Source organism: Monodelphis domestica, chromosome 4, assembly GCF_027887165.1.
Source record: "Monodelphis domestica isolate mMonDom1 chromosome 4, mMonDom1.pri, whole genome shotgun sequence".
Classification (NCBI taxonomy): domain Eukaryota; kingdom Metazoa; phylum Chordata; class Mammalia; order Didelphimorphia; family Didelphidae; genus Monodelphis; species Monodelphis domestica.
In genome coordinates this window covers 151,089,434-151,114,471 of record NC_077230.1, presented here as the reverse complement: position 1 = coordinate 151,114,471, position 25,038 = coordinate 151,089,434, and the positions used below count along the sequence as shown (strand labels likewise).

Sequence of the window (25,038 nt, the reverse complement as noted above, 5' to 3'; positions counted from 1 at the left end):
AGAAGGTACTTTGGAAAATGGTTACAACTAAGAAATGTTCCTTACAATCAAGAGAATCTCAGGAACTCCTTATAATCAAAGAGTTTTGCCCTAAGTTTACCAAACTTTCCAACACAGGGGAAAAGTGGCAAGCCAATCTCTGTTGTTTCTATTAGAGTCTTCTTTGTAAATCATAGGAAGAAAGTGCCAGAGGGAAATTAAAATCTTATGGTTCAGGATGCCTTTGTAGAGCACATTTTAATCTAATGTGTCACTCTGATGATAACATCCTACTTCTCTATGATTTATAGTGTATATAAGACAAATTGCAAGACTTGACCTGACATGAATGTTGGAATTAAACCTGCCACTTATCTGATGCCAATGTAAACGTCACTCATAATTGCTTTGGCTGATGACTGGTCCAGTTCCACTTTCCCTGTGGGCATTCTAGCTTTGGAGTGTTGCTTCCAAGGGAAGAGCCCTCAAAAAGCTCAGAGTTGAAGGAAATAAAAAACTTTTGAGTTTCAGTAATAAGTGAATCTTGAGCATAAAGCTTATTCTGCTGTACTGCAGTGTCAAGCATTCTGTGAATTTTGGAGATGTAGGGGAAAGGCACAGACTATTCCTTTTGGTTCTGTAATTTCTTTATCTGTTTCTATGAAATTAGTGATGTCATACAGTCCTAGATTTACAGGAAAATGAACTCCTTTGATACCAGCAAAAGAATGTTTCTTTTACAAGAGGACAACACTAAAATCATAAATGACAGGTCTTTTAGGATGACATGAATCTAGGGAATCAGACAAGATAAAGTTTAATTCAATTTTATTTTCCACTTTTAACATTTTTCAAATTATACATCATGCAGTCTGCCAGTGTATCCATACATCTTGAATAGCATCTTAGGACCTAAAAGATAAACAAAACTCATCCATGGGGCAGGGAAGGGTTATTTTCTGATCTTTTGTTAGGTTTAATACATTAGAGCATCATTACTTGATGCAAATGATCATTTTCCCCCTTGTACCACCAAAAAAAGTCTGTCCACAGTTTTTTTTCCTAAAATGAAACCTATTGTACAGATACATAGAGCCCAGAGAATACACATCTGCAGTACACATTACACACTTTACAAACTAGACATGTATAATTCTACAGAATGCCACATTTTCCCCTATATCTGCTCACATTGGAAAGTATTTAAAATTGATACACAATTTTTTAATGAGTCAGAGAGAAACTTCACAGAGTGTGGCATATGAACTGGCCCCTCTCCAAAACATTTTAAAAATTCAAATTGTTAACATTACATCGAGTAATTGGAGATTAAGAAGACTCTTGTAGGATGATTGAAATACCCAGATTAAGAATATAAAAGGTAATCCTTGTTTTCCTCCCCATCTATGAAATAGTTTTCCCAAATGCTATGAACGTAGAATCTTGAATAGCTACTATTCTCTTCACACAACTAGAATCCAAAGATGGCAATCTGAGTTTTCATTTGTTCTCACTTTTCTTACAGTAGGAAAGAAGACTTATACCCTCATCTCCATACTATCCTTTTGTATCCTATCCTTGAATAGAGACTACATTCAGTGATCTTTAGGTTTTAAAGAGAGGAAAGCCCAATGGTCATTTGAATCTATTCTAGGTAGACTTCATCTCTTCACTTGTTCCCCCCCCCCAATTTCCATGAATTCTAATGGATCCCCCTCAAAACACACACACACACACACACACACACACACACACACACACACACACCCCACATACCCAATTTAGTATATATTTACCTTTAGAAAGCTTTCATTGTCCTTTTTTCTTAGGCTACTAAACATTCCTTCATTCGACAAACTAAAACAATAAATAGTAATTTGAAGAAATACATTTGTACAGAATTCTTCAGTGACTGAGCAGCTAAACACATTTGGCATTAGCAAGATTTTTCCCCCCAACCATGAATCTTGAAGTCTATAACTACACTTTTCTTATCCTGTGTTTACAGTTTTTCATTGGAAAGTAGATATATTTATTTAAACGACCTGGCTATCCCCTTACAACACCAAAGAACTTTCCAGAAATGGTACGAATTACAAAATTATTTGGAGAAAAGAAGAGGAGGTAACATGAAATGCTATAAAACCTCAAAATGTAAAAGTAAGATTCAAAGAGCAGAGAGGTGTTTTATATTTGGGTACAAATTTAAAGCAGCAAAATACCAAAAAATTCAAGCAAACTCTGAAATTTAAAATTAAGATGCTTCCTTCAAAAAGAAGGAAACCAAACTTGCAGAGCATTTGCTACTAAGAAAAGTGAATTATTACATACATTTAAATTTAACATATAGGGCCTAGGTTTAAATATATAATTAAATTGCCCCCCTTTAAGCATTCCAGAAGCACAAAGTTATCTTATTGTCACAATGTAAAAGTTAGTTTGGAGGTCCCATAAAAATGTAAGCTAGATGAACTGACTGGCTGATCAGCAGCTAGCAGAATTATCTTTAAGAGATGTCAAAACCAACTTTTCTTGTGAATAGAACAACTTTGTGTGTCCCTTTATCAAAAGCAACCATGGCATCAATTTGCATTAATAAAAAGAAATATCTTATTAAATGGAAATGGATTAATCACTTCCCTAGGCCTGCCTTTTTTTCAAATTAAAAAATGGATTTATAATGTATACTAAGAAACAAACGAGACCCTGAATTCCTGACCTCTGCTCATTTACTCAAAATGAATGTACAAAAATAATACAACACGTCATGTACAATGATATTATGGCAATTCATTCATTGGCATTCCCTCTCCAGGACTGAAGGTTTGGTTTTTGTTTTTTCTTGGGGGGGAGGGAGATCAGAGGTAATCTGGTACTACCTTATTGATAATACACATTTCAGCTGTGTGTAACTAACTGATAAGGCAGCCTAGTTTACCCTAGGTTGGCTTTTTAGCAGACTGAAAATGTCAGTCTGACAGCTTCTTTTTCTGGCAGTGCATACCTTCAAGAACAGAATGGGGAAAACATGAACCAATGCAAAATGATACATTATATTAAATAAATAATAGAACTACCTAGCTCCCACTCACTCTTTCCTCTCACTCCCCTCATCCCCATCCAAAAAAAAAATGTCAAACAAACCAGTGCAACATTTAACCAATAAATAAGTCAAGGATGTTCTGCTAGAAAAGTTACTAGTCTCGACAATCTTTTAAGGAAAAAAAAGCTAGGTTAGATGGAGGGCTAAATAGTTGTTTGTTTGTTGGAAATCCAAGGTTGGAAGCCAATCAACAATCCTTCAGCTTGGTTTTTAGATGGGTAAGCACATGTACCTACAGGTAGACTATGTAGAAATGCATATTTAGCTATTCTTAGCCACTTGCCTACACACAACAGCATTGTGGGCATCACCTTCAGCCTACTGGTACCCATATTCGGATTCACTGATTCACAAAGCTTGTGCCTGATAACATAGGCATGATACTTTGTTCCAAGTCCATCCTGAGCCATCATTGCCTGGCACAGAAATGTCCCCAAATAGATCACCTACAAAATTCAGCAACTAATTGTTGGTTTAAATAGCAGAGTTGTCACAGAAAATTGCAGCAAGCAAGATTAATATGTGTGTCTGCAGGGGGTGGCAGGGAGAGCAGAACAGATTAATGAAACTTTGACTGCTTGGACAAGTCACATCTTAATCTGCACGTCTGAAATTAAGGATTTATGAGTCTGAAGCCAAGGTGGTATTCAAGTACTTATTAACTTTGCCTGTTCTAAATCCCATTTATCCCAATTTCTTCCACTTTTCACCATTAAGATGGGGCTGTCATATCTATCTGGTGCCAAAAAAGAATACCAACAAAAAGAATCATGGACTAAATGAATTAAAACAACAGAATTCCTATACAGAACTACATATTTACTGTCAGGTAGAAAAATTTTCAGCCTCTAAATTTCCTTTTCCAACAGCTGGGACATTCCTGGATTTATTCAAGATTATCTCCTCAAATCTTCCTTAAAAGAAAGTGGGTATCTTTTAATTCTACTTTCTAGTAGATTCGAGCATAGGGAAAGGCTAGGAGACAAAATTCTCCATTTCCACCGGTCAGATTTTATAGCATTTTAAATACTTCTAATGGAGTGAAAGGTGAACCAGGCTGGCCATCACAATAGGGGCCAATCACTTCAGATTCAATTGCAAGCAGATCAGACATGAATGCTATGACCTTCCATTTACATAAATGTGTTTGTGTGACCAAAATCTACATCTCTACTAACAGATGGCTTTTTTTTTCTGGATTTTGAATAAATTGGTTTCATCTTTTAACAAGTACCATATTAAAGGGTTTATTATACAGATCCAAAGATTTCACCAGGATATTAAAAATGCCTCTTTGGGGAAATTCATTTCTGAAAAGTGTTCAGGATTAAAATTTTAAACCATATAGCAGCACATTTTTTCATCCCCTAAAAATATAAAGTAATATGTTTATTATACAGGAAACCAGACAGTCATGATGGAACACAGTCACCTGCCTTATTTGGCGGTTGGCTATTGCAGATACAGAGAAGTGGGATTTACAGGCATGAGTGGACTGCTGAAAGGCTTGGTGCCAGTGAAGAAGCCCATAAATAAAGTAGCCAGCGCCAAGAGTCAGTGGTAGAGATTCTAAGTGGTGAACCTTCTGCTGTCGTCTAGATGGAGATGGTAAATACATTGTTCAGGTTTCTGAGGGAAGGGTGAGTCCAAACACACTTCTGTACACGTGGAGATTCTACACAGTTCAAAATACCTGAAATTGATGTACCGCAGATGGCTGGAGTAAGCGTGTATAAAATAAAATGGAGATCATGTAGGAGAAAAAAAGGAATTGGTGAAGAAATGCAGTCTTTGACATGCTAAGTGGAGTCGCATCTGTAAAGAAGAAGCAAAAAAGAAAACAAGAGTAAGTAAACATGGTGAATAGTGACTTTACTTGATTTCTTTTTAATCTCCTAAATTCTATATCTTTATCCAGAGTCATCCCTCCCACCAGGGCAAGTGGGACAGAAGAAAAATGCTTAACATGTCCTTTCAATATATTTCTCCTAATAGATCGTTTGCTTTTGCTTTTAGGTATACCACTCTTGGCATAAATTTTCTTGACAACTTATACTAAAAATAAACTGCCATTGTAGGGTTGCTAGTTGCCCTCAATCACACAATCCCCTCCCATTCCCAAGAAGGATATGAAATAACTAGTCTCAGAGGGAAATGAAGGAACTCAGAAGGATCCCCAGTGGAATAGTGTACTAGACCATTGTTTTCAAGATGCATCAGAGACAGACAGACAGACAGACACACAGACAGACACACACACAAATCCAGAGAATTGAAGGCAGTCCAAAAGACCAGCAAACTAGATTTATTTCTTTGAATGACTATAAAGCTTACTCTTAAGAAATCCAAGGTGATATAGGAGAAAAAGTATTTTAACAACACATAAGTTTCCAACTCAAGAAAAAACATTTACTCTTCTTATTTGGTAGCTATATTCTTTCTTTCTCTCAATATAGAACAAGCATGTTACAGTCACACAGCTGTTTGGTTTAAAATGTTTTTGAAAGATGATCATTGATCAATTCTAAATTGAACACTGCTTTAAAAAAAATTCAGACACAGAACAACAAGAGAGGTAGTGTGGCATAATGGAGAGAGTGCTGACCCTGGAACTGGGAAGTCCTGACTGTCAAATATTAGTTGTATGACTTTGGACAAATCACTTAATGTCTCTGTGCCTCTGGCTCTAAACAATTCTAGATTGAAAAGTCATTGACAACCTTCCTTGATAAAGGAAAATTCTCCAGGAGACCCTCTCACTGATGAAATCAGAGATCTGATCCAAAATAAAAATCCAGAGGTAAGCCAAAGTCTTTTTCATGGTCAATCCTATTGTGTCACCTTTCTAGAAACTTGGTTTGTTTTTGTTTATTTTTAGAGCAAAATTCAATGAAAAAATAGCAAACAAACAAACAAAAAGATTAAAAGGATGGTAATAGTTGACATGTGAGATCCTTTTTGAGCTGAAAGCCAAGAGACTCAAGAATGCTTTTTGAATTGAGCCCCCATTTTCCTTTTCCTTGCAAGTTCATTCTTCTCATCAGACTATCATAGAATCAACTGTATGTCATATTGGCTGAATAAAGCTATTTTCCTGCTTGCTTAAGGGTGGGGAGGTGTTGGGAACATACCATAAATTTCAGGATTACAGGCCCACACAATAATACATGACCAGCCTGTGTTGACACAGCAGGCATTAGACACACAAACCCAATACAAGTTGCTTCAATAACTTCAGCAGACCATGAAGAGGCATTATTTCCACTGTGAAGGTCCTTTCATTTGAAACCCACCCCTGTTCCTGCACCCCTTATCCATACCAAGAAAACCAACTTGCAAGATTCAACAGGTTTTCGCTATTTTTTTGGAATTGTAACCGAGTACCATAAAGGAAGAACATGCATCCAAAATGGGGGAACTGGTTTGGAGTTATCTCAGGAAGAGAGAAGGAAAAAAAGAACTCCTCATTGTTAGAAGAGAGACTAAAAGTAAAAATTATTTCATTCACTTAGTAAAATACCTCAGTAAAAAGCACTTGTTTCGGGCACCAATCCTAGTCTTGACACTTATTACCTGTGTAACCTTGGGCAAATCTCTTCACATTTTGAATCTCAGTTTCCTCATTTGTAAAATAAGGGGTTTTGGGGTAGATGACTACTAAGGACCCTTCCAATTTAAAATCTATGAACTGTTAGCAACTATGTGTCCTAATTGACTTCTTCAAGGTCTTCTATGAAAGAAAATTGGAAGACATTTTTTGATTGTGAGCACTGGGACAACATGTGTATGTGTGTAGAGAGAAGTTAAAATCTCTTTCTTTATATATATATTTTTAAAACAAGATCAATGGCCCTCTTTCCTAGATGGTCCAGAGCAAAAGCATATTTGCCTGGAGGCAGGAAGCTGGATAGAGAATTTACTATGACATCTCTCCATTTCTGATTCTCTACCATTACTTGCTATGCCCTTATGGGACAATATTTCATGGTGGCAGTGTCACAGATTTGGAAGGAAATGAAAAGATTTTTCTCTTAAAAGGGTGGGAAGAGTGAAGAAAGAAAGTAATTTTATACATGTTTTGCAAGAAGACTTGTGAAAGATTTCCCCCAGACTTTGGTTTCTGTAATTACTATAGATTTAATCTTAGTCCAAACAGTCTTATCTTTTTTTTTTCACCCCACCTGAATCCAATACTCACTTTATAAAAGCTACCAACTAGGCTTTACTTCCTCTACTGCTAAATTTAAATGCATTAAGTATATTGGAGCAATAACAACCTATCTGGAAGGGGAATCTCTGGAGGACTAATTTTATTAATTCTACATCTATGGCTACAGATGAGCAATTCCTAAATAAATGTATGAATGTTCAAATGGAAGTGGGTTGGGCTACCACTGTAGACAAGGTTAGGAATTAACCCTCTTCTAAGACTTACAGTTGTTCTCTTAAAGAATCAGCATGGTACAGTAGAAAGGGCACTGACTGGAAGTAGCAGACCAGTTCAAATTCCCCTTATGATACTACCTGTGTGACCATGGGCAAGTCACTTAGCCTCTCTGAGCCTCAGTTTCTTTATCTGTAAAATGAAGGTGTTGACCACGACTCTGGAAGACCAATGAGTATCATGTTTCCCATCTCTTGACAGAGAGGTAATGATCTAGAGGTGTAGAATGAGACATATATTTTCAGATATGGCCAATATATTGAAATATTTTGCTTGATTATACTTATTTGTTAAAAGGAAGGGTTTTTATTTCAGGCAGTTGAATAGACTTATGAGGGAAGAGAAGCAATACTAACTAACATCCTCCAAAAAAGAAAAGCAGAAAAAAGAATCAATGAAGCATTTCAAATACAAAGAACAGGAGGAAGTTCCGAAAAGAGACTCAGACAAACAGGGCTGTTATAGAATTACTATGAAATTTATTACATACTTTATTATTTATTATAATACCTTATTTTTATATTTTATTATTTATTATATTCTATTATATATTTGTTTAATTAAATATATATGGATTAATTATTTAAAATAAAATAAATATATTTATTTTATTAAAAGCATTAATATTATGATTAAATATTATCAACCATTATTATTTTATAATAATAATAAAATATAATAATTATTATATAGCATTATATAATAATCATTGTATAATAATAAAATTAATAAGAATATTATTAATATTAATATAGTTCATTATATTTATTATATATTTTAAAAGAACCTAACCTCTATATAACAGAGTTTTGTGGCTTCATTTTTTTTTCTGTTCTTCATACCTGGAAGTGATTGTTGGTATGTTTGTAAAGCTCATAATAATAAAAAAGAAAATGGCATTTTAAAAATAAAATGAACATATGGTGATAATTTTTTTCCTACAAAATCCTTTCAATTTCATGTTACTGAGATCACCTATATTATTTTGGGAGATCACATGCATCCCCTTATTTAGTTAAAAATTAACTGCCTAGTCATAGTTATAAAGGCTACCTTACTTGATCTTTTGATTTTTTTTAATGGTATGTCCTTTAATAGTTAAGTCAGGAATCCATTTTTAATTTACTATGGCATGTGGCATAAGCTGCTGGTCTAAATTTAATTTCTGCCAGATATGTTCCTTTTAAGTAGCAGTTCTTATCAAATTGGAAGCTCGTTTGCTTAGGTAATTTATATTGTGAAATTTTTTGAACATGGATTATTGATATCAACTGTTTGATTCATTCTTGTCAACTGTTCCACTTTTTTAAACTTACTTTTTTATTTTTTATCCAGTATCAAATACTTTGATTATTGCCGCTTTATAATGTAATGTGAAGTCTGTACGTACTATTCACTTTTTACTTCTACTTTTTTTGGTTCCTTTGATGATTTAGCATTTTTGTTCTTCATTATTTTGTCAAGCTTTGTAAAATATTTCCTTGCTAGTTTAATTATGCAATGCTAAATATAATACTAAATCTGTAAATTAATTTCAGTACTTTAATAATTTTTATTATATTGGCATTGCACAGCCATGAACACTGAATATCCTTCTAATTGCTTAATTCATTATTTAAGGAATACTTTATAATTGAAGGAAACTGTGTGATATAATATAAAGAATTTTTGAGTGTGAAGTCCTGGATCCAAATTTCACCTCTGATACATCTTATCTGTAATTTTGGGTAGCTTCAGTCTCCTCATCCCTAATCAGATGGACTTTGAGGTCCTGTGCATCCCTCAATATGTGATTCTTTTAATAGATGGCCTCTGTGGTTCCTTCTGGATATAGAACTATGACCTCTGAATGATCCTACCCTCAATTTTTTCTTCTTTCATGAGCAATAGTCATTCTATTATTATTAACTATTATTATTTACTTATTCTCTTAATTCATTTTTCTTGATGCCTTTTGGATCACTTCAGATTTTCCTGGTTATTTTTTTTCATTCTAGTTCATCTACATACTTCTATTAATGGTGCCATTGTGCTTACCAGTTGCTCAGGCTCAAAATAAAAGAATCATCTTTAACTCTTCCTTTTTCCTCATCTCACACCCCTTGTCCAGTCAGTCATCAAGTCCTGAGTCTCCTTCTTCAGCATCCCTTGAGGTACATGACTTCCAATCTTATTTAGACCCCTTCTTAAGAATACTGGGGGGAGCCAAAAAGATTATAGTATCATAGAGAGAGTCAGAAGAGACTTCAAGGCCATCAACTCCAACCCCCAGCCTCAATCTTAGAGATGATGAAAATGTAGCCTAGCAAGGTGAATTGAGACTTCCTCAAATCAGAGGTAGTAAGCATCAGCAGAGAGATGGGAACATGATCTTCGTGCTCTCCTCATTCTCTCTCTCTCTCTCTGTCTCTGTCTCTCTCTGTCTCTGTCTCTCTCTGTCTCTGTCTCTCTCTGTCTCTGTCTCTCTCTGTCTCTGCCTCTCTGTCTCTCTCTCTCTCTCTCTCTCTTTCTCTGTCTCTGTCTCTGTCTCTGCCTCTCTGTCGCTGTCTCTCTGTCTCTGTCTCTCTCTGTCTTTCTCTGTCTCTGTCTGTCTATCTGTCTGTCTCTCTCTCTCTCTTCTCTCTTGTCTTTCTCTCTTTACAAACTTCTCAACCACCATCTTAGTGCTTCCCATAGCTGTGCTTTGATCAGTTCATTGCCTTGTTTAAGCTTAACAACCTTCAATACAGGAGTAACTAGATAGCTTTGTGGATAGAGAGCCAGGTGTAGAGATGACAAGTCCTGGGTTCAAATCTGGCCTCAGAAACTTCCTAGCTGGGTGGACCTGGGCAAGTCACTTAACCCCCACTGCCTAGCCTTTATCACTCTTCTGCCTTAAAACCAATATACAATGTGTGTGTGTGTGTGTGTGATAAAATAATCTTTATTGCCTTCTGAATAAGCCCAAGCTCTTTAGCCTAGCTTGAATGTCTCTCACAATCTGGCTTGAACTTTCTTCTCTAACCTTATCTTACATGCTTAATGGTCTTGCCAAACTATTTATTGCATACACCCAACCTTTTGCTGTCTTTACTTAAATCATGCCATATGCCTAGACTGAACTTTTTCCCATTTCTTGCTGAAATCCTGATCAGACTGCTCAGGCTTATCTTGCCCTGATCCTCATTCCTAATATCTCCTACATCATACCTATTCCTACCTAGAGAACTCCCTCCTTTGAAGACTGATAGCAATTACTGACTGTGCCGTAGGAATATTTGAACTTATAAAATTTGATGTTTTGCAATTCAGGTATTTGGGTTTTATCTCCTAAAAATCCTTGTAGGTCTGGAAGTTAGTACTATGCCTTATGTCAGGGGTTCTTAATTTGGAGTCCATGAACTTAAAACAATGCATGGTTTTTGCTTTGTTTTGTTTAAACAAACAAACAAAACCTTGCTTTCTATTTTAAAATTAATAATATTAGCTCCAAAACAGAAGAGTGGTAAGGGCTAGGCAACTGTGGTGTAGTGACTTACCCAGGATGTTGCTAAGACCAGATTTGAACCCAGGACCTCCCATCTCCAGACCTGTCACTCTATCCACTGAACCACCCAGCTACCCCCAATGCATAGTTGTAGAATGTGACTAGACTCCTTCATCTCACCTGGGCTTCATCCCTCCTAGGAATTTTTGTCTAGTTCCATAAAACCTTGAAATTATTCGCTAAAAGGAGATTTGGAAACCTTTGGGGATGATTTTTTAGGGGAAAGGATTACAAATACCCATCTTGGGAATTAATGGAAAACATTTATTCAGCGCTAGCTATTCTATTAGTAGGAAGTGTGGAGAACTGGCTCTACAGAGACTGGTCTCATACCAGAGGATTTAGAATGAAAATTCCTTGATTTTAATGCTCACCCTGCTCATTCCTAGGACTCTGCGACTCTGGGCACATTGCTTAACGACTTTGGCTTTGATTTTAGTTTCCTTATCTGTAAAGTAAGAAATCTGGACTAAGTGAACTAATTAAAGTAACTATGGAGGGCAAAATGGCACCTGGATGCAATGCGGCACATGGTTTCAGAAAACCTTAGGACCAAATTCTGCCACAGATTTCTCTTTCAAGTCCCTGCTAAAATCTTACCTTCTATGGGAAGGCTTTGCTACTCCCTATTAATTCTAGTGTCTTCCTTCTGTTGAGTATTTTGTATTTCATCTGTACCCAGCTTGTTGGTACCTACCTGCTTGAACATCATCTCCCCCAATACATTGTAAGCTCCTCAAAGGCATGAACTGCCTTTTGGCTTTCCTTGTATCCTCAGTGCTTGGCATAGTGCCTACCCCACAAAATGTACTTAATAAATGCTTATGACTGGTTGACTAGCTTTGTGACCCTAGACAGGTCATTTAACCTCTCTCAGTCTTAGTTTCCTAGTTAAAATTCTCTTCTACCTTCAAATTCTCTTATCAGTAGATACTGTTTCTACCTTCAAACACTGTTATCAGTAGATACTGTGACTTAAAAATAAACAGCACAATGGAATTACCTTTAAATTTCTCCTTTACACAAATGGAAAATGCTATTTGAGGTAAAGGATAGTTAAGTTCAGTAAATTGAGAGCCAGGATTAAAGATGAGAGGTCCTAGATTCAAATCTAGCCTCAGACACTTCCTAGCTCTGTGTCCCTGGGCAAGTTGCTTAACTCCCATTGCCTAGCCCTTACCTCTCTTCTGTCTTGAAACCAACACACAGTATGGATTCTAAGATGGAAAGTAAGGATTTTTTAAAGAGTCTATATAGGAGCTGCTAGGTGGCTCAGTGAATTGAGAGCCAGACCTAGAGATGAGAAGTCCTGGGTTCAAATATGGCTTCAGATACTTCCTAACTGTGTGACTGACCCTGGGCAAATCACTTAAATCTCATTGCCTACTCCTTATTGCTCTTCTAAACTTAGTATCTATTCTAAGACAGAAAGTAAGGATTAAAAAAGTTAAAAAGAATTTAAAAAAAATTATAAGTCTCTCTCTCTCTCTCTCTCTATATATATATATATATATATATATATATACTTTTAAGTCACATTGTATATTTTCTATGAAAATAAAAGTGCTTACAAATGTTACAATGAGAAACCTACAGAGTTAAACGGAGAGTATAAATGGCAAAAGATAAACTGAACCCAGATATCCCAGAGGGGTATAAAGAAAAAAGGAAGTAGAAAGAGAAAAGCAGATTCATAATAAATGGTTATAGAGAAAGGTTGAAAATATGAGTTACTTGAATGACTTGAGGGAGCTTTGCTTTTTTTGTGAAGGTCCATCAATCAGAGAAATTTTCTCCTTGGAATGTTGCAAACCCATCTGGATTCTAGAATTCTAGAATCCTAGTCTTTGAAGGAGATTGGGTGAGTCTACTCCCTCCCTAAGCAGAGGTTCTCACCATGAGTTCTCTCAACAAGTGGTCATCTTACCTCCAGATGAAGAGTTCTAGAAATGGGGAAATCACTAGGACTTGAGGCAAGGCTTTTGGACCATTGTTTCTGAATAGCTCTGGTTTAAAAGTTTTCTTTATGTCAAAATAAATCTACCTTTCTAAAACCTCCACCCATTGCTGCTAATTTTGCCCTCTGGGGCAAAGCAAAACAAGTCTAATCCCTTTTCCACATGACAACCCTTCAAATACTTAGTCCTCCACCATGTGTATTCCAAATCTTCTCTTCTCTAAGTTAAACATCTCCATTTTATTCACCTAATTTGTACCTTCTTAAATGTTAAATGAAACCAAATTTCTACCAGACTCAAAATGCAAACAACAACTACCCTCTACTATTTTTTGTCAGCAGGTCTTTTCTCTTCTTATCTCTAATCAAACCCCAGAACTCTTTACTTACATGTAACTTCTTCCCTGTCCCACCATCTTTTATTTAAAATAATTGAAGACCAAGGGTAAGAGGTGTAGTTCTAAGTAGGAAGCAGGAAGGTGGCTCAAAGATTTCAGAGCTAGGCCTAGAGATGGGAGGTCCTGGATTCAAATATAGCCTCAGTTATTTTCTAGTTGTGTGACCCTGGGCAAATCACTAAACCCCAGTTGCCCAGCCCTTACCAATCTTACTATCATCTCTAAGACAGAAGGTAAAAGGTTTTTATTTTGAAGAAGAAGAAAAGAACTAAATAGAAGCTTTGTTTTCAAAATGACCCCCAAAAACCAGAAAGAAAATTCTTTTCTGGATTGAAGGATACAATCCAGACTTCTCATGGAACTATGAAGAAAATAATTTGGGAAATGGAATACTGCATTTAGGGAATTAGACAGAGAAATCCAGAAACAAAGAGGAAATCTCCAAAGATTTTTCTCTTAACAAGGATGAGGTTAATCTCTGTAACTTGGCTATCTATACATATCAGATACCTCCATGAAGCTTCATAGTGTAATGAAGTACTTTGTATGTTCTGTATGGCCAAAGTGTAATATGCCTGGGAATTCAATCCTAGGCAAGAGTATAGAATAAATAAGGGCCAAGGGCTTCAGGGTATGAGATATGATTATAATCTAAGAATGGAGTCTCAGGGTCCAACAAGGACAGCGGAGGAGGGACAATGACAAAACCTGGTAGTTCTTGTAATATCTCTTCCATTTCATCACATCATATACAAAAGACTCCACTGTTATCCATTCCTGATTCAATGATTGATCTTTTCAAAGACATATTTTTCTCCTCCATCCTTTAATCACTTTTTCTCTTGACTTTGCAGTGATCCTCTCCCACTAACTACTAACCAAGGATAACTCCAATAATCTCCTTTTTCACTCAGACTTTTGAAAGCGCACTACACATATTTGATAACTTCAAATGGCCCTGTACTGTTTTACAATTAATTATTTTATTCATCTTCTCTTGACAGTCACATTTCCCAAGGAATAGGTATATGCCATATTTATCCTCAAGCCCCCAAGAAGACTCTCTTCTTACTTGCAAAAGATGCTTCACATTTACTTTTACTGGGAACGTTGGGGCCATCTCCCCAAACTCCCTCTTCCATTTTCTCTAATCTGATCTGTGTTTTCCTTATTCCAGCCTCAACTTCTGTCTGGTCTCAGAGGATTCTTCTCCTGTCCGAGACTAACCCCAACTCCTCCATCTTTGCATTTCTTTCTTCTCCAAAATATTTTTCCATCAATCTTCTCTTTTCCACTCATATATCTTCAGCTACTTCCTTTCTTCTGGCTTCTTGTCAAATTATAGACATGTTCAGGTTTCCTAAAAATGAAAAGATGCTTTCCTTATCTTAATACTCCCCCCCAAGCTAATTATCTACTCACCACTACTTCACTACCCCAGATCCAGATCTACTACTATGCTGCTTTCCAGCCATCGTTATCCCATGTTTCCTTGCCCCAGCCTCTATTTCTGTTCTCTTTCCCACTCTGAAGCTCTGGTTTCTTAAGTGGTGAGAGTTCTCCACAAGTAATCTAAACCTGTTCAAGTCGTGCTACTCTCTAAACATCTTCATTTAATGACACAATCCATCTCGACTCCATACTTTTTTTCCACTTCTACCTCTGGGGAAACTAATACTCTTACTTACCTAGACATAGCTAGGTAACATAGTGAATACAGTAGTAGAGGCTCTGGAGTCAAGAAGACATGAATTCAAAACCAGCCTCAGAAACCCACTAGCTATATAACCCTGAGCAAGTCACTTCACCTTCATCTGCTACAGTTTCCTCAACTGTAAAATGAGGATAATAATAGCACTTACCTCTCAGGGTTATTGTGATGTTCAAACGATAAATGAGATAATATTTGTAAACCAATTCAAACAACTCCTGTCACATAGTAGGCACTTAATAAATGCTTGTTTTGTTCCTTCTTACTCACCATTCCAGTGACTTTTCAGATGAAAACACCCCACCTCTCAATATGTACCAAATTCCCTTATTAGGAAGTAAACTTCTTCAGATTAGGGACTTGTCTCACTTTAAAAAGCAAGACAATTTGCACCACCAGTGCTTCAGATAGTTCCTGGCACACACGCAGTACTTAATCTATATAAATTTTTCATTTATTCTTTACTGACAGATTTCTAGAAAGCTCAATGCTTTCCATTCTTTTCCATACATTCACTTCTCAAATTCTTACCCTATGGCTTATGTCTCCATAATTCTAATGAAATTAACTTTTTCACAGTCACTAATGACTGCCTTATTATCAAATATAATAACTGTTTTCAGTCCTTATTCTCCTTGGCTTCTTTGCAACATTTAGAAGTGTTGACAGCCACTCTTTTCTCTTCCATTAGCTTCTGAGATATTACAGTCTCATAATTCTCTTCCCATCACTCTTACTAGTCCTTCTCTATCATCTTTCTAGTTATTCTTTCTCTGCCACCTGAGAGTAGGGGGATCACCCAAAGCTCTACACATCAGTCCTCTTTTTCTCAATACAGTGTTTCCTTTGGCAAATTCCAGTTCTATATTTTCAAATGTCTTGTCTACTTAGATTTCACATTGGCACCTCACACACAACATGTATAAAACCTGGACTTTATCCTGTACCAATTGTCCATCTAATAGTTCTATTTCAATGGTGGCACTACTTTTTTTGTCCCAATTACTCAGGCTCAAGACGTTGGAGTCATCATTTGATTCTTCTTTCTTCCTCAAATCAAATCAATTGCCAAGTTTTGTCAATGTTACTGCTGCCACAGCTCTCAAATGTCTCCTTATATTTACTTATATGTATACAACCACACTTAGTTCAAACCCTCATCATTTCGAACCTGGACTATTGTAATAACTTCCTAACCAGTTAGTGGCTCCTCATAGTCTACTGAATAAAATTTAAATTCCTTATCCATTTCACAAGGTGTCAAGGCCTTCCATAATCTAATTCCAATCTACCATTTTTTTCCAGTATCCCACTTCTTTTTCTCTATAGTCTAACTAAACCAGACTATTCACTCTTCCACACTTCCTTGCTGGACTTTCATATCCAGGTTTTGTTTTTTATTGTACTACTTCCCATTTTTGAAATGGTCTACTTTCCAAAAATAGGCAAGGATAGACCCAGGAACACCTATGAATTAAATTAATTTAATTCATTTCAACATGAACCATGTGTAAGCCCTGGTGCTAGATGCCACTGATACAAAAACCACAATATTTCTTTGTCTTCAAGAAGCTTATATCTCACTGGGGATGTGGGTGACAGGGGAGCAGAATATATCAATACAGATAAGTAAACATGAAATACAAAGTAATATAAAATATTTTTTCAAGTGGGATTACGATTATAACTTTGCTGTATCAGGAAGGGCACTTAAATTGTGCTTTAAGGAAAGGCAGGAGTACTAAGAGGTGAAGCTGAGGAGGTGACCACTCCAAACAGGGAGGGACACCTCTACAAAGACATGGAGGCAGGAGATAGCAAATCTAGCAGGCACAAAGGATTACAGGAATAAAGATTCTACAAGGAGAAATCATATAATGAACACTGGAAATGTAGATGGGAATGAAATTTTTGGAGAGTTTTAAATAACTGACACCTCTATATTCTGTCTTAGAGGTAACTGGCATCCACTGAAGATTTTTGAGTAGGAAAGTGACATGGTAAGCTCTGTTTTAGGAATATCCATTTGGCATCTCTTTGTGGGATGGATTGGAGAGGGGAAAGAATAGAACCAGGGAGGATCAATAAAGAGGCCAATGCAATAATCTAAGCAATAAGGAAGGGAGGAAGGAAAGCCTGATAGAAGCTATAAAACTAGAAAGAGGAGGATTCAGAAGTGAGTAAAATTGCGGGTTGTCAAAAATACAAAAATTCTTGATAGTAAGGTGAAGGAAAGAGAAAAGTTAAGGCTGATTCCAAGGTTATTAAACTGAATGACTAGAAAGATGATTCAACAGAAATGGGAAATCTTAGAGGAGGGAGGGGATTAAGGTAAGAAAGTGAAAATATAGTGAATTCCACCGTTAACATGTTATATCTGAAGCCAAGTGAAGCAATGCAACCTTCATTTAATGTTATATCAGAGTTTAAGAGAAGGAATCCGGTTCGGATGTCAATTTGGAAGTCATTTTCATGAATATGATCATAGAACCCACTAGAACTGAGATCACAACAGGAGAAAGTAAATCAAGACATAAGATGCCATGGGATATGAAAAATATTCTAATAAAAGAGACTAAGAAGGAAGACTGCAGAAGTACTACAGGCAAGAGAATAAAGCATCAAAAAAGCCCAAGCAGGAGTGACTATCTAGGAAGAGAGAACAGTATCAGATACTATGTGAATAGTCTTGCAAGTAGTATAAGGACTGAGAATAGATCATATAGCTAGCTACAAGATTATTGGAAACTTTGGAAAGAACAGATTGGAGCAAAGGACGAGAGAATAAGAGATGAAAAGGATTTTAAAGATGTTAATTGAGAGGGAAGGAGATCTGATGAGTCTCCATTTTTTCAGCAATGCAGATGGTAAAGTCTTCTGTTAAATGAAACAGGCAGGAAGTAGTATGGAGACCTGGGACAAGTGAGAAGATTTTAAAAAATTGATGCTATTTGAGAATGTGATGGAAAGTCAAACTGGGAAAAATAAAGAAGATTGCCATGAAGCAATGAAAGCTCAGTGGAAATCAAATAACATCAATGTATAGTGTACTCAGGAGGCATGGTTATAAGACTTTCTCCAGCAGCATTCAGCAGCATATGAGTAGGAGCAATGAAGGCAGATTATGAGGTAATTCCAAGTTAATTTTGGGCAAGGCATGAATTGTGATGGGACAAGAAGACAAGGAATTCAAGTATAGAAGATAGAAGTTGATTGAATTGATCAAGCATGAGTTCAGTACTATGAAGGGAAGGAAGTGAAGCTAAATACTGAGAGACTCCTTAGGAATCAGTCCTTTACCCCTATACAGATATTGTTAAATTATTATTATTGGATATAGTATTATTAAATACAATCAAATGTATAAATAGTTCAACTCCCTTTATAAAATCCAGACCAATATTCTGTTACCAACAGACTTAGGGAGATGAACTTTCTAAGACTTTCAATTGCTTGGAAGGAGCGATCAAATAGTAGACTCCTTTTAATAAAGTCTAATCCCACCCACAATTTCTTCAAACCTTTGTGGAAATAAGATTTCAGAAACATTCCACTAGCTCCATCTGGTGGGAACATATAAACAATGCACTTAAGACTTTTTTTTTTTTCCTATTAAAAAATCATCTGGGAATTAGAAAAAAAAATATGGATCCTCAATAGTAGGGAAGTGGAAAGAACTTGGGGTTTAGTCTTTCATACTATTGTTCATTATAACTAAATCAGCTTAAGACAGATCGATCCTTGCAAAATATTACTTTTACCACAGACTAAATGTTCTCAAAGTAGAAATGTAAAGACTTGGAAAGAATGGAAAGCTGGATTTTTGCTAAAATTTTTTCATCCTCAGAGAATTCTTTCCTTAATTAAAAGATAATACATGGTCTTCCCCCTTCCCTCAAATTTTCTTGTTTCTCTAGTTTTCTGTTCTTTAGTTTTTCCATTTTCTAATGTAATTACCTAATTAATTTATCTAAAATCTAAATAGCTATCTAATCTATCTAAATATCTAAAATCTAAAAAATCTAATTCACATTTTTAAATACACTAATTTTATGTGCAAATCAATTTAGACATATTACATTTTTATGTTCCTAACCTAAGAAAATAACTTTTCTTCTATAAAAGGCATGAAAAAATATGTATTGGATAAATTTCAGGGTTCTTTTTTCCCAAATGCTCAATGCTTCTCCCACATTTCCCCATCAAATGTTTTGCCTCTGCCTTCAAATTTTCCTAGAGGAACAAATATTACCATAAGATGAGTATTGCATCAACAGTCAGCAAGCTTCTTAGTTCTTTCTGACCATTCTGAAGCTACATATGGTTTATAAATGTTGACAAATTACAAGAAAGAAAAAATTGGAAAATAGGAGAAAGAAGGAGCAAAGGGATAAGGAGAATGGAGAAAAAAACAATACTGCATTTTGTGGAATATGATAGAGTGAATTTTAAAACTATTCCACCCTAATCAGACTGTACTTTAGAAAATCTGATTTAGCTATTTCCTGATCAGTAACAATGGAGATACTTGGAATAACAGAATCAGGTCTTCAAAACTCTACATTTCTCCTTCCTTCTTAGATTAACAAGATTTGGAAGGTCTACATCAAACTCAAGATTTAATTATCTGAGGAAATGGCCTTCAACAGACATGTGCAAAAAAAAAGGACAGACCCCTAGGCTGTCCTAAGTCAAACGAAGCCATCATTGGTACAGATGAGATGCAGGAAAGTGATGTAAAACTGTATATAAGGCACGTCACTTCCTCTCTCCTCCTCTTTCCCCAGAGAGACGACTCTGGCTGGCAGTGTACTAAGTGCCCCGACATCTTGGCATGGTGGCAGCTATTGTCTGGGTTTGGTGGTGAGTTTGCCCTGGAGCTGATTTCAGGATTGGGCATCTTGGTTTAGCCCTTTCCCTTTTGGAGTTCAAGACTGACTGCTTCCTTCTTCATATTCTAAAACCTTATCTCCCCGCTCAGTACCAGCAAGGCTGGGGGTGGGGTGGGGTAGAGAACTATACCTCTCCTTAATCTCCTCCACTATCAATTAAATCAACATAAAATTTCCAGCTGACTTGGGTGTTCATTAGGATTTTATAAATAAAATCCTTGGTGTCAAAAAGATATTATTACATTGTCTCAGCCATAATTTTAACCCTTACAATAGTGGGTCACCAATTAATTTCCATGTCACCAAATAATTCTAGTGCCATTTCTTATCTACTCTAATGTTAAGTGGTGACTGAGATTGGAGGCTAATGAATACAAATGTGTCATGAATCAAGAATACCAAAGTTAAGAACTTGAAAAGAAAAGAGAAATAAAGGGAGTAATAACAAATTGGGAATTGGAACAAGATACTAATAGTTCTTTAACTACCAATGGATAGGGCTGCTCTCCACTAGTTCTCTCTTACAGAAAAGGACTAATTTCATCAGCTATATTTGTAAAGATTCTTTCTCTTAAAAAAAAAAAAGGCCCCTACCTTATCTTGGAATCAATACAATGAGTAGCCCAATGAAAGTCAAGTAACTAGACCAGGGTCACACAGCTAGGAAGTATTTGAGGACACATTTGAACCCAAGATCTTCCATCGCTAGACTTGTCTCTCAATCCCCTGAGCTACCCAGCTATCACACAAGATTTTCTTTTTACCCACAACCTCACCATAGATTTCTTCCATCCTCAAGAGTAATGGAAGATAATATCGTCAAAATCCCTTCTCTTCACTGGAACATGGAATAAGATGACATGAAGAAAGAAGTTAGGCATTGAATCTGCCTGTTGAAGTCCATTTCCTAAATTAAGCAACACTAATGTAGATAGTCTAAAAGATAATCCAACAAGTAAACTAATACCTAAAGTAAGGGAGTATTTGTATACAGGTTAGGAATCAAGTGTCTTCCAAAGTTGTGAGTGAAATGAGACATTTATGGAGCTACATATTTAAGAAATGGAAATCAAGAAGCATTATCATTTAGGGTAAGAAGAGAAATGGGAATGCCAAAAAAAAACACACAAACAATAATAACCACTAAAAACCACTACCATTTCAGAAGCCAGAATGGCCTGGATAGGAATTCCCCTTTGAAATGTATTGAGATGCCCCACAAGCTTCAGTACAGGTTCCTGACCTCTAGATCTTTAGGCTATACAAAGGATGTAATTGGTAGGCATCTTTAATACATGAACAATAAATTGTCATAAACAAGTGACTTAAAGAAAACCTAATTCCAAAAGAGAATCACACAATCAATTACTTGGCAGAATTAGCAAAATAAATGTACATTCACTGAGTACCAAACTTTCACATATAATATTCCAGAAAAAGATCTATCAGTCAATGAATCAACAAGTATGAGCCCATAATGTACCTGATAAGTCTGTTGGTTATCAGTTTACCACCAAATATATGATCTTCAAAGCAATGTCATACTGAAATGCTGATCCAAAATGGAGGTCTAAATCCAAACTAGTCAACAACCAAATTTGTTTCCCATCCCAACTACTAGGGAAGAGCAGCAGCTAGTGGGGGAAATCTATCCACAAAAGCATGATTTTCATTCCCATTTTGACCATTCTGTGCCCTGTTCCATGGCAAAATGAAGCTTTCTCTGCACATTGTTTGGATGTAGACCTTCTAGAAGGGACAAAGGTTTGGCAATATTACTTCACGTCTTAGCAATTTTATCCAATTCCATTTGATATGCCTCCACTCTGATATGTGTTCTCACCCTTGCCTTTTCGCAAAAAGGGGAAGAAAAGAAAGAATTCTCCCAAAGGCAGTATGGTACCTTTTTATCTCTTGATTACATTTTCTTCTAACCCTGAAAGTTTGTTTCTTTGCAAGTATTCCTCAGTAAGAAAATATAAATACCAAAGATTATAAATTTCCAGCTCACTTTCACATTCACATGGCAAGCAAGGACTCATCCACTGAAAAATCAGAACTTTTCTAGAAAATAGTGTTGCTTGAGCCCTTAGTTTTCTTATATTCTCTACCGTATTGATAACATCTTTTCTCAGTTTTTATTATAACAGGAAAGATGTTTATTCTCCTTTATTTAAGAAAAAGAATTCGATGTAAGGGTGATGATTAAAGCATAGGGTTTAACAAGCTTAAGAAGTATATACACCATCACCTTGAAGGGGAAAAAAAGACTTGTTTATACAAAATGTACATTCATTTAATCTAAAATACTCCCTTCCATCACTGAGATTTTTATTTCACACTTGGATCTAGAGTACATCAGGCAGCCACCCAAGTCCTTCATCAAATCAGTCTGAGAACATGTGAAATTCTTTTACTGCAGAATTCTGCAGGCTCAGGCTGCAAGTCTCAGCATGATAATTCCCAGATTTCAGAAGATTCATAGGATTTAGAAGTTGATGAGAGGGAACCTAGGGATTCTGATAGCTTGGGACATTCAAGACTTCCCTAAAGCAGATAGGATCTCCAGAGAAAGGTCAGGGAACAAGGCGGATTTATTCTAGGCCCTTTCTGTTAAGAGATACAGACCCTCAAAAAGTGGATTTAACAAAGTATAAACTAAACAAAATGTAGTTCATAAATATAAAAACTAAAGCATTTGACCCAGAGTTGTCAGTGAACATGTCCAGAATGGCTTCCATAGAGGTAACCATCAGTCCTATCAGAGACTTACTTTTTGTTTATTTCTGGTAGTAGGCAGAGTTTGATGACCCTCCTCCTCGGATGGCATGTACAGCTGTTGGAGAGGATGCAGGGTAATGGCCTGGACGGATTGGCTTGGCTATATCAAAAAATAAAGTGAAAAGGAAAAGGAAAAAAGACACATGGTCAAAACATTTTAACAAGTCCAAGCTGCCTTTTTTGATGAATGTTAAAATGAAAATATGATTTCCAATGACAATCTTAATGCTTAGCAACCACCAGTCTCTTTTTTTCTAGATAGCAAAATTAGGTTTCCTGTCTTGTCAAATATTCATGTGTTGTGGGGCACTTCATATATCATATGAGACAGGTGTATCTTATAGAATCTAAAAAGTAGACTTTAGGAATAAATGGGCTTATTTTTTCAAAAGTTACACAAATCAGAAGAAGGATATCTCAAATAAAAAACTACATATTTTTCCATTAAAATATTGGTATTACTTTAAATTGTATATTTTAAAAGTAAAAATGAAGTCATGTGTTTATTACATGGGTTTATGAAGAAATACCTAGTTACACAAGCTTTCTGTATCAGATATTTTACTTAATGTTTTGCTTTATAAAAAGTAAGGGCTCTTTCTGGAATGGGATAAGTAGGTAGATGGGAAGGGTAGGGAAATATCTGCCCTGTAAAAACAAAATATATCAGTGTTTTACAAGAAAGGGATATCACCTGAAATTGACAAACATGGAATATTATATTACATTATGATCTATACAAGAGATTTTCTTTAAGAAAAAATATATATGGGATTTATGTCCCACTAATGCATGGTTGGTGGGGCTATGAATTAACCATTCTAGAAAATAATTTTAAATTATGTTTAGAAAGTGACTAAAACATCCATATCATTTAACCCAAAGATTCCATGGTTAGGAAAATAGTCCAAGGAGGTCAAAGATAGAACGGTTCTATATACACTGAATAATTATAGCATCCCTTTTCTGGTAGCAAAAACAAGAACAAAAAAAACACCCTGGAAACAAAGTATAGACTAAACAAAATGTAGTACATAAATATAAAAATGTTATTTCACTTTGAGAAGCACTATTAAATATATAGAGAAACACTGGAAGAATCATATGAACTGATGCAGTGATGTAAGAATCAAAAAAATCAATATGTACAATGATTATAACAATGTTAAAAGAAGGAACAAAAAACAAAGGTAAAGAAGGGAGAATTGGTTTCTGAAAACTCCCTTGCCTCCAGAAAGCCCCATATGTAATGACAGAAAATAAAGTACAGATAATGAAGTTCTAAGCTAACTATAAAAATGTGCCTGTGTCCTCTATCATTTTCTGAAGTGACAAAGTTTAACTGAACTGAAAGGGGCAGTGCCATTGACTGAAAATTGGCTGTCTGATGATGACCCCTTAAAAACCTGAGCTCACTAGCTCTTCAGCCAGTCCAGACAAGGACTAGCTTTGTTGAGCATCTCCCTACACCTAGCCCAGAGGGCAGCTGCAAGGGGTAATTGAATTTTTCCTTTCCTCTCATCCCATTTCACTGCCATCAGTCAGTTCTTCACACCAGAACTATGGACCCAGTAGGAGACAATAATTCAGTCATCATTTGATTACTGTAGAGGGAGAAGAGACATACCTCTCCAGTCAGACATTGACACAAAAAGTTAGTGGCTATAAGGAGAAAATAGTTTAAAGGACCATGACCACTGGAAGCAGAGAGGACAGATGTTCTAGCAGTCATATCAAGCTATAGAGAACAGAACCTGGAAATCAGATGAACAATCCACCCAGAAAAGATGCTTTATCTACAGGGAAGAAGCATGATAACTCTAAAAGGAGATAAAGGTTATCAGGGTTCTGTAATTACGGAGGCAAGAGTTGCCCTGGCCACATATGTTTATTATATGTGCCATTATACCACTATACTCCAAGTTTGTGTCCACTCTTCTCTCAGAGGACACATGTTTCTGAGGGAAAACTTTAATAAATACCTTCCATCTTTCATTTGAGTTAGCTATCCACTGGCTACTTAGTAAGGTTAGCTCAATGTTGGGAGGCTTGCAAGGAGGAATATAGACCCACAAGATATCCCTAGAGTCTGAAGCATCAATTGCTGTTTGGAGACCCAACTGCCTATTGTGAGTGTAATTTGGGGGAGTATCCCAGGGGGAGTGCCACACACACACACACACACACACACACACACACGCATGCACCCCTGAAATTGAGGTATTTATGAAGGACCATGCTTGGTCC

At 36.2% G+C, this 25,038-nt stretch overlaps 1 protein-coding gene across 5 annotated transcripts in view; it reads right to left on the bottom strand.

Annotated features, from left to right (window-relative positions):
• Positions 1-790: 790 nt before the first annotated feature.
• KIF5C (kinesin family member 5C) overlaps positions 791-25,038 on the bottom strand; it is a 287,301-nt gene continuing 263,053 nt past the window's right edge. For all 5 annotated transcript variants that reach the window (XM_056793825.1, XM_056793826.1, XM_001365109.4 and 2 more), the window contains 2 exons: positions 22,784-22,891; positions 791-4,897 (listed from right to left, as the gene is read on the bottom strand). In XM_056793825.1, coding sequence (XP_056649803.1) covers positions 22,791-22,891 — 101 coding nt within the window. In that variant the 3' untranslated portion in view covers positions 791-4,897; positions 22,784-22,790. The remainder of the gene's footprint in view (positions 4,898-22,783; positions 22,892-25,038) is intronic.